The sequence below is a fragment of the Mus pahari genome, chromosome 21 (assembly GCF_900095145.1).
Source record: "Mus pahari chromosome 21, PAHARI_EIJ_v1.1, whole genome shotgun sequence".
Lineage (NCBI taxonomy): Eukaryota > Metazoa > Chordata > Mammalia > Rodentia > Muridae > Mus > Mus pahari.
Window position 1 is genome coordinate 44,252,174 of NC_034610.1, and position 10,634 is coordinate 44,262,807.

The window sequence follows — 10,634 nt, forward strand, 5'->3', positions numbered from 1 at the left end:
TCTGTTGGTGGCCTTTTTGTCTTGTTGACAGTGTCTTTTGCCTTACAAAAGCTTTGCAATTTTATGAGGTCCCATTTGTCAAGTCTTGATTTTACAGCACAAGCCATTGGTGTTCTGTTGAGGAATTTTTTTCCCTGTGCCCATATCTTCGAGATTTTTCCCCACTTTCTCCTCTATCAATTTCAGCGTCTCTGGTTTTATGTGGAGAGACCGTCACTTCTTAAACATCTTTGAGAAATTCTGAATTTCCCACTAATGTTCGACCTGATTTCCTAAGGCCACGGAGTTTTATTTCCAACGACATCCTCAGCAGAAATAGAGGGGCTATGCTCCTAAAGACTTGGGCTGGCATTATCCATCATGTAAGAAACTGGACAGTCCAACGCTTTCTTCAGCACAGCGGACAAATCTCACGCACTAGTTCCAATAAACAAAGCACAACGACATGAAGCAACTTCCATGAAGTCTCAAGACGCAACGTCCAATGAAAGAATGGAGGTGGTGTGAAGTGATTCTGACATGCTGACGATAGGAAAAGACATTGTCTCCACTTGAGTAATTGGAGTTCTTCATTTGTTTTAACGAAAGGTCTCATTGTGGGGCCCAGATTGACCTCAAACTAACTCTACATCTCATGCTTTTGCCTCAAACTTGTGGCGGTCCTCCTACGTCAGGACCCCAGATGCTGGCAGGAACCAACACTGGCAACTTGAATAACACACAAAGGTATGGAGATTTTCTTAGAATAAGTGAATGATCAATACATTTATAATTTAGGTTATATGTGCGATAGTTTAATATAAAAAAGGCAAGAAAGCAATCCAGATGTCTGAGGCCACCACATAACATTCGAGGTTGGGTAATTTATAAAGAAACATATCCTTCCGGTTCTGGAGTCCGAGAGGCCCACTAGCAAAGCTCCAGGAGCTGGTCACCTACCCTTATACCAGCCTTATCACAGGAGGTGAGATGATAAGAACAAGCCACTGAGAAAGGATGGAGGTGAGACCTGGGCACTTTGGCGGCAACCCACTCTCCTCTCAGAATAAGGAAGCCACGCCAATGGCCACACCAAACCCTTCGTGAAAACTGCCCCCCATGAACTTAATGCTTTTTATAAAGCTCTGCCTCCCCATATAGCTATCCTGGGAGTCAAGCTTCCAGCACATGAATTCTGAGGAGAAACTTCAAACTGTAAACACACACACACACAAAAATACATTCTTCACAAATGTTATAAGCCCTCCACAGAACACTGGTCACATGATAATCAAAAAACTCATAGAAGTGGGCAGAGCCAGCTGACAGGCTTTATATACACTCGACGAATAAAAGACATCCACCCCCATCTCTTTGACTCTTACAAGACATAGCATAAACACCTTCAACTCCAAAACCACAGTAGAGAGAGGTGATTTGTATATGGTCAGAGAACGAGTGACACCCCCCCAACCCCCCTGCGAATGCTGCCTGAACATTCCTGTAACCACTGAAGAAAACTACCCTCTTGACCTTTGAAGCATCAACTTCCGGGGCATTAAAAAACGAAGGAGCGTCATTTCTCTTTACTTGGGAGCCTCACGTGTAGAAATCCAGTTGGAAGAATGCTGTAACGCTTTCTTAAACAGATGTTCTTATGCTTTGTATGAACATTTAAAAAAAAAAAAAACAACCATTTTCCAAGTCGTGCTTAGAATGAGTGGAGACGGACTGAAAGCAAGGAAGAATAGTTAAGACTTGTCAGCAAAGAGCAGAGACAGAAAAGCCCAGCTCCCTGACCTGGGATTCCTTTCAGCCTCAAGGCCTGTGCTTTTGAAATGGGCTAGCTAATCCTTGCTGTGCTGCAAGCTACATTTTAGAGACTCAAAAACCAAAAATGCTAACTCCCTTGCCAACAGTATCATTGTTGCAGCAAGAACCCAAACTCAGAGTTTTCGGTTACAAATTCAGGGCTCTTTAAAAAAAAAAAATGAGTGGATCTTCTTTTTCTCTTCCTGTTTTTTTTTTTTCTTTTCTTTTCTTTTCTCCCACCACACAAACACTTATTTTGTTTTAAATTACATTTTGCCATTTGATTCAATAAATATCTGATGAATTTAGTTTTTAAAGCTTTATAATAGAAGGGGCAATATATTTGAAGTCACTCGGACTTCCAGGTCGCCTGTTAGTTTTGGGAGGGACGTAGACATTAAAAGCTTTCCCCAGTGATGTTGGAGACCAGTCCCATGACCTTACAGGTGTTAGACTGGTGCTGACCCCTGACCCCTGACCCCAAACTTTTGCCTCTGTTTCAAGCTTGAGAAGGTCTGTGCCATCTATCTCTTTCCTGACTTGCAGGCTGGGGCACCAGAATTGGTTAAAAACAGAGAGAGAGAAATACATATATATCAGTTGTATTTATATACTCTTGGGGCACCTTTCTAACACAATGATTTTTAATAGTTAGAAGAAAGTTCAGAAGAACATGTTAGAATGTTCTATCCACAGGAACCTGTTCCTTTTATCTGAAGTTAAAGATCCTCTCTCCAAATAAAAGACCTCAGGAAATAGGAGACAAACGACCAGATATGTTCCGTGAAGAATAAAGTTTCTAAACTGAATGGAAAGCCAAAGTGAAATGATGTTTTCGTTTCTTTGAAAGTATGAGGCAATCGTGTGAAGGACTCAGGAAGAGGCACATTTCCACCACACCGGAAACTACTCTTTCTAGAGTTAATGACCTTTTCTAAATCGACACATTCTTTAGACCTCCATCTTGTCAAGGCATTCCCTCTCATGAGAATGCTGTCTACACTCACGAATGACTGAGTTCTTTCTTCTCACTGGACACAGCTGGAGATTGGCACAATGGGGAAGGGAAATGAAGGGCTTTTTTTCCTCTCATGGAAAACCAAGAAATGCATAAATCATATTTAAACCAAACCAGCATTAGTTATTTGCTTGCCTACCACTCCAACATATTAATATAAATAATGTTTTCTGAAATAACTGATATTATGTTATAAATGTACTTTAAAAGTTTCCCTAGGATACATAGTTTCCTTCAAGACAATTTGGGAAAATTATAAGCTTTTTGTTCTTTATTAACCTGAAAGTTAAGTGAAACTGAACCAATTTTAAAGCAGGTAATTTAGCTGATTGCTCAAACCAGCAAACTATATAACATCTATAGGTAGAGTCAGAAGGTTTCCATGAACACCATGCCAAGCTGAAAGGAACTTTGGTCTTGACAAAGCTCCTCATTCTATACTGAGGGAAAGAAAGCTAGGGAGATGACGGTTGCCCGAGTTACCCAAGCTGCCCTGCCGAGGTCTCCGTGCTTCCTATCTGCAACTCTAACTTCCAGAACATTCTGCCTCGCCAAGGTCTCCATGTTTCCTGTCCATGACCCTTACTTCCAGAGCTTTCTACACTGTTGAGTTATCAGTAATTTCCTGTCCACGACTCTTACTTGCAGAACATTCTCTCTTTTTTGGCAGTTTCAAAAACACATAATATAAATTCAAAGCCAAATAGGAATCCCTTCCCCTTCATTTTCTAACATTGTTTTCAATGTCAGATAACAGGCAGTGTCACAAACACATCAGCAAAATGGTTTCTGCTGTAATTGCAGTGTGTAGGGGAAACATGAACAACTCTACAGAATCCACAAAAGCTAAGTTTTCTCCTCTGCGTTTCAGGTTCTCCTCTTAGAAGTATTTTTTTTCTATACTTTTTAATCTAGACTTCCAGAGATGTTCTCGGAGAATATACTAATGTTCCACATATTTAGACAAATATCAATGTAGATGCTGTTCTGTTTTATATATCTGAAAAATCCCTACAGATCTTTCATGTGTAGGTCTGCTTCATTCTCTTAAGAAACAATGGTATTTAATTGCCTTGATATAAAATAATAATTCATTTATGGTTGGGTTCAGTTAATTTCTGATTTTTATGTGAAAATGCAAAAATAATTGTATTTTTTTTACTAAGATTGATAGAGTTGGAAGGTATGAGAGCTATTGATCAATATTATCTGTAGAAATCAAGATTTGACCAACTAAAGCTTATAATCACCTCCCATATCTATACCTGGCTCCATAGAAACATGTTCATCATCCCTAACCAGCAGTGGCCAGAGGGATGATCCAGAGTCCCAACTCTTAGACGCCCCTTAAATGGGCACAGCAGTTACTAGAAAGGAGAAAATTACAGCAAACAGTACTCTAAATTTTGTGTATTGAAAACCATCAAAACCTTTGTGTGACCCTTCATTTTGTTCATCTTCCCCTTACAGATGACAGAGAGATGGGAGGGGAGCGGGGAGAGGGACAGGGAGGGAATGGGAGGGGAGGGGAGAGGATGGAAGGACGGGGAAAGAAGAGGAGGAGGAGAGAGGAAAGGGCAGGGGAGGGGAAGGAAGGGAAAGATAGAGGAGAGAGGAGGGCAGGGGAGGAAAGGGGAGGGCATGGGAAGGGAGGTCAGGACAGAAGAGAGAGGAGGGGTGGAGAAACAATGTAAAGAGGAAGGGGAGGTACAAAGGGAGGGAGGGAGGATAGAAGCCTCTAGAGCTGGACAAAAGTACTGGATTATTGGCTTCAGTTATCATTTTCATACTCTGAACTGTTCACAAATCTCAATGCTGTCCAGACAGTGTTGTTGATAGGATTTTTTTTTAACATATTGAGATATTTACAGAATATTATCAAGAATCACCTGTGCTTAATAGACTTCTGTGTGCTGGCAAGCTCTTTCTAGGTTTATCTGAAATAACAAATCCCTTCTTCACCCTCCAAGCTTCAGCTGTTAACTGTAAACCTTTACTCGGCAGAGACGCCAGCTGTCCTGGCCACACAGGATGGAGCAGTGTCTGGTTTAGGATCCATGAACTACATCGAAGCCCAGCAGTAGATGAAGCAGCATGCCTGCACCAGTACCTGCTCAGGCCTCACAGTAGACACGAAGTGTTTTTAGTTATTCTCTAAAGAAATCTGGACTGGAGTGTGATCAATGCCAAGGGAAGTAATGTAGAAACTTAAGGATGACTGGCATTTATGAGAAAGATGCCTGTCTAACAACGTGGATGTCCCATCTGCCCCCAACACAAAACACGCCCCTTTGCTGTCTCAAGAAATTCTCCAGCAGAGGGGTACCACTTCACAGGAGAGATAAATATGGTGAACAGAGAAAACTTTCCCAGGGGAGCCACAGTCTTTCTGGGTGAAATTCTCCAAGCCCATGGCTTGTGATTGCTTTGGCTTTTCCTGGTGATGTGATTACCTTAGAGGAAGAATTATATAAACTTAAATAAGTATCTGGTGCTGAAGCATAAAGAGGGGTGGTGAATTGAGGGGATGGGAGAGGTGGAAATACTCCGCTCAGGCTAATGGCTCAGTATGAACCCTGTCAGCATAAATAGCAGAATGGAACACAAAGGTACCAATGAGCGTTAATGACAAGGAAACCAAGGCCTCTAGGACTTAAAAAGTTTACCCCCACACTCTCACATAAGTGACCCAGGAAGTTCTGGAGACACTGTCAGAAGCTCCCAGAGGCTGAGGGCTTCCCATGGCATAGACATCACATTACATCACGGCTGCCAGTCCTCCCCATTCCTGTCAAGTGGCTGCTGGGATCTGGGGCTGCTCTTAACTTCCCCCAAGGGATTCTTCCTGTACCTCAAGGAACAGTGAGGACAACCCCATGCTTGAGTTTTAGCCTCCATCTTAGACTGGCGAATAAAGCAAGTCAATTTATGGCAAAGCCTGGGCACTCCTCAATGTGCTAGTTTTTAGGATCACCACCACAAAAGAATAACAATCTCTTTACCTGTCCGTGTTAGGTGCCAATGTGAACACAAACGCACTCCTTGCAGTCTAACTTGTTTTCAGCTGCCTCTTCTGCATAGTTTTTCTTTTCACATCTCCCTTCCAAACTTTGTGCGTGCCTGTGTGTGTGTGCCTATGGTATATCGTGTGCAAATGTGAATGTGTGATTGTATGTGCTTGTGAACGACCAGAGTTTGACGTCCAGGGTCTTCCCTATGACTCTTTGTTTTTGTTTGTTTAGTTCTTTCTGTGTTATGGCTTTTATTTGTGTTTTGTTTTGTTTTGTTTTGTTTTGTTTTAACAAGACAGAGTCCTTTTATGAACCCAGAGCTGCTCACCTTTTGGGCTATGCTGGCCAGCTAGTGAGCTCCCATCATCCTTCTGTTTCTGTCCCTCAGGTGCTGTGGTTATAGACACGTGTTGTCATGCTCAGCTTTGACGTGAGTGTGGAGGATCTGAACTCGGGACCTCATGCTTGCTCAACAAGTACTTTATCCACTGAGCCATCTTTCCAACCCCAACCTGCCTTCGTATCTTCTTCAGGTTTGTTTGACACGCTGGGAGCATGAACAGCAGCAGTGGTTCATTTGTGACTTTTTTTTTTTTTTTGATTAAAGGCTTGTCACTTTTCACATTCACAAATAACAACAAACCTCCGGTTGAAAGTAAAAGCACTATAAAAAGTTTGTCCTAAAGGAATGTTAGAAATAATCTAATGCAATGGTTTGTAGTACAGATAAAAACACTCGGGTCAGGGTGACTGAATAGGGCTTGGTGTCCACCAGCTGGGTGCTGCCTAAATGAGGGTGTGAGTCCTGGACCAGAGGGTCCTAGCCACTACTCCCTTCAGTTCACTCTCTTAATTAAAAGCTGACTTGTTCAAATGGTTAAATAATCCTTGGGGTGGGAAATGTTTTGACTTAACATTAGAACATTGATACATTTCCTTCTTGCTAAATTTCTAAACATGCCAGGTATATAGACGTTATTCACCTTGGGTCCCTACAGTTTCCTTTCTTTCTTCTCCTCACATCTCAGTATCAAGCACTTTCAAGTCTACTAAGGAACCGAGTAGGCACCATGGCATGAGTGATGGCAAGGATGCCTGGAGGGGCCTGGCGCTGAGCGTCCAGGACACTCCTGTGGGAGAAAGCTGTGCTCCTGGAGCGCAAATGTTAAGGAAATGAGGGTGCTACCATCATAAAGCAGTTATGGGAATGGCTTCACTACAGTGTGAGGGACTAGGTTCATCTTCAAATGCCAACGTTCTGTTTTCTCAGGGAGCTGTACCTGCTAAGAAATACTCCTACCTGACTCGAGACCCCACTGGACTATGTGAACTACAGCACGGTGAATTCTTGGGACGGTTCATGTACCTGGAGTGCTCCTTCCTAAGGTATATGCCACCTCCTAATTGTGAGATAAACTACATCGAACAGCTCTTAACTAGATATTCAAGAATTCTCTCTGATGCTTAAATGTGACAGTTGTCTTTAATGTAATGAAGTACTTGTAGACATGAGCTGGATTGGCTTCTTGCTTAATAAATTCCTTCCAACACTATGCCATGTGAGTCAACAAGCTGCTTCCCTTGGGATTTTAGTCTGGCAAATGAGCAAGTTAGACCCTGGAAGAATGGTTCCTGGACAGAGGCACTGCCAGGTGGTACATTCCCACTTGGACAAAGCTTGATTAGTTTTCCGTGTACACCCTCCTTCTGGCTGAGAATAACACTATCCAACAACGGGATGTCCTCGCCTTGATCATTGACAGCGTCTAGATTACATTTTCATGTGGAATTTAACACCAAAAAAAAAAAAAAAAAAATCATTCCTCAAAACAGTTAAAAATTCCCGGTTTAAAGTTATTTTCGGTCACTTACAAGGTATGCTTGGCAAGTTCTCGGCAAATATTTTAGCTAGGGATTTTTGTTCAGTTCCAACAATGGCTGGCTTCGTGCCAAACACAGTGGACAGTGTTAAAAGGTGTCCTGGTGACGTTGTTTTCTTTAAACTGACACCTGTCTCTGACACATCTTGGATTTTTCCATCCTTGTCCTAAGTAGCTTCATTCGAATAAATAGTTTCTCCAAAGCCACTTTGCTGAAATATGCTCCTCTTCCCTGACGTTGGCACATGCTCAGTTGAGTGGACCCTCTGAACTCAGATAGCTCCGAGTCAGGTGGAAAGCCTCGTCAGGAGAATCTGGATTTGGGAGTAGTTGCTAGTTAACTTTGAGCTCCTACTGGAATAAAAGGGGACTTCATCCTTTTACTGGGGCAAATGTCACTCAAGACAGCTTTACTGGCACCTCTTTGTTACGCCAGCCAGCAATAAAAGATAAAGCAGAGGAAATGGAGGAGCTGCAGCCGTGCATTCATGCCACACAAAGTCCTTGTTCCCCAGCAGGCGCTTCGGAAAAGCGATTGTCCATTCACAGCACACCCTCTGCAGCTCCCAGCTAATAGTTTCGCTGTTCTTAGCTAGGTACACTAGGCACTTAACTGTTGTTAACCCTTGAGAACACAGCGTTTATGCCTGTGTTCTCAGGGCTACTGATCACTGACCTAGTTTCACAGATTTCTAGTTCTCAGTGTTGAGAATAGAAACTTTAAGGAGAACAAGTTAGAGAAACTGTGGAGCAGGGAGGGAATGGTTTCAAATAATTCTGTCTCATCTGTTATTGCATAACGCTCAGATAAGGAAGCCTACGGTAACTCAGTACTATTTGAATTGCTTTTATAAAAATTGACTGTCAGACAGGGAAGGTTCCCAACAACGTCCCCTTAGACACAGAATAATGTGTGGCTGAAAACATTAGCTCTGTGTTCGGTGGTGCCTTCTGCAGCAGCTAGTGAGCTAGGCAGTTTACTGTGCATGAATATATGCGCCTGCCTCATTTCCTCTCTTGCAATGTTCTCTGGCCAGAGCACACGAAGAGCCAAATTTTTGGATGATTAATTAGTCCCCAGACTCCATCACTTAAGTCCCTAATTAAATATCTGACTCTGCTTTCAAACCCTTCAGGAAAAGATGATTCCTGAATCTTGCTGTGATAATAAAGTTTTATTTTTCTTTGTCAATGGTTAAGACTTAAATCATTGCCCAATAACGCAAATCTGCATCTCTTCTGTAAACTTTGAGATTGAAAAATAGGCTTTTTATAAAATGCAGCAAGATAATAAAGTCGATTTTTCTCACAGCCCCCGTCCCCCCAGCCCTCTACCCATCGCCTCTGTTCTCTCTCACCGCCAGCTGTTCCCTTGTGTTGTCAGCTCTACTTTCTTCATTTTGAGGTCTGCTCCGGACCAACCAACAAACCCAAGAGAAAGCAAATCAACAAATCAACCTGATTTTTCTACTCCACTGGTTCACAGCCCTTCACCAACATTTTCCTGCCCCGTCCTACCAGAACTAAAAAATGACCCAATTCTAAAATTTATAATGGAGAAGAAATACTGCACTCATTTAAAGACGTGGGGGGGGGGGGGGGGCGGGGGTGGTGGTGGAGGGGCTCTACGGGGGCTCAAAGTTCAGAGAATGCCCACTCTCCTGCTAAACCCTGTTGCCCTCGAAGAGTTAATTCAGGGCAAGTGACAAAGCTTAGTCAGTTCGCTTAGAAAAAAGGAAGGAAATTCAAAAGCTGGTTGCTGTAGGAACAATCACAGACAAATATACATATATATACACGTATATATAGGTCCGGGTCCATTTTCAATAAAAACAAAAACCCTGACGCCTGTCTCCCTGTGACTCTGAACTCTCAAGGAAAATGAACTTGCCGCTTAAATTTGTTGTACATACCTCAACCATTAAACAAGACATTTAACCATAGTGGCAGTTCTGTGACCTTTGATTGCTGTGAAATCTCTGAGCGGTGCGGCTTGTTCATGAAGATTTGTGCTGCAGAATCCAGCAACCTCATCCAGGATTAGCAGTATAATTATGCAAATTTTATAAAAAGAAAACGAAAATATTTTTTAAAAGAAAAAAAAAAAAGGAAAGGAAAGAAAGAAACGTCAAAGGACTCAGAGAGCTCGAGAAAGAAGGAAGGGAGAGAGAGGCTCTCTGGGCGAAGACACCACTTTTCTCCCAGTCGAGCCAGCAAGAGAGCGAGCGAGCGAGCGCTGGGACAGAGCCGAGCCTGCTGCAGTGCCCAGAGCGAGCGACTGGCTGGGTGAGCAGGCGGCCAGCCTGGGAGGTTGGCTGAGCCTGTTAGTTGCCACAGGCAGGGAAAACCGGAGACCAATCGGCTTCTGAGCCAGCAGCAGCTTACTGGAGTGGAGCCTTTTCTGTTTATGTTTCCTCGTTTCGAGAGTGACGTCAAAGGGTTTAGTTTTTCCTCAGCGTGTGCTATTAATTTTAAAGTACTGTACTATGGGAAGAATGTGTGTGCGCGCCCGTGATTCACTGAGGTGCCCCACTGTCGGGAGAACCCCAGGGAACGTTTGCTACCTCAAAAGCAATGGTTTAAGAGTTTTCATCCTGTGGATTTAGATGTTTAAAAATGATAAAAAAAGAAAAAAAAATCACAAAAACCAAGACAAGACAGGTTGAGCCAAGCGATGGTAGCAAGCTTCCTATGTTGCTCTGTGTGTGAGTTGATGTGCACGTGGCATGTGACAGCTTGTTGCTTATTTCTGACTAGCTGATTTTTATTTTTAACTAGAAAACTAACTGTTAATAAATCCCTAGAGCAACCATACTGTGCAGATGGGCTGGAGCACCTTGGAAGGTGCAGGCTAAAAGGAAATCCACGTGGCCCTGGCTTCTCCCTCCTTCCCGCAGCTTCTCTGGACTATTAAAACAGGGAGACCCCAGCTCA

General features: G+C 42.9%; 1 protein-coding gene across 2 annotated transcripts in view; it reads right to left on the reverse strand.

Annotated features, from left to right (window-relative positions):
- Pde7b (phosphodiesterase 7B) overlaps positions 1 to 10,025 on the reverse strand; it is a 320,938-nt gene extending 310,913 nt beyond the window's left edge. Inside the window, exons 1-2 of one of the 2 annotated variants that reach the window (XM_029533060.1) lie at positions 9,614 to 10,025; positions 9,059 to 9,107 (exon numbers count right to left, since the gene is read on the reverse strand). Coding sequence is in view for 1 of the 2 variants with exons in the window: in XM_021221005.2 (XP_021076664.1) it covers positions 9,614 to 9,634 (21 nt within the window). In the remaining variant the exon portion in view is untranslated. The remainder of the gene's footprint in view (positions 1 to 9,058; positions 9,108 to 9,613) is intronic. The other variant, XM_021221005.2, reaches the window with a different exon arrangement.
- Between the last annotated feature and the right edge of the window lie 609 nt (positions 10,026 to 10,634).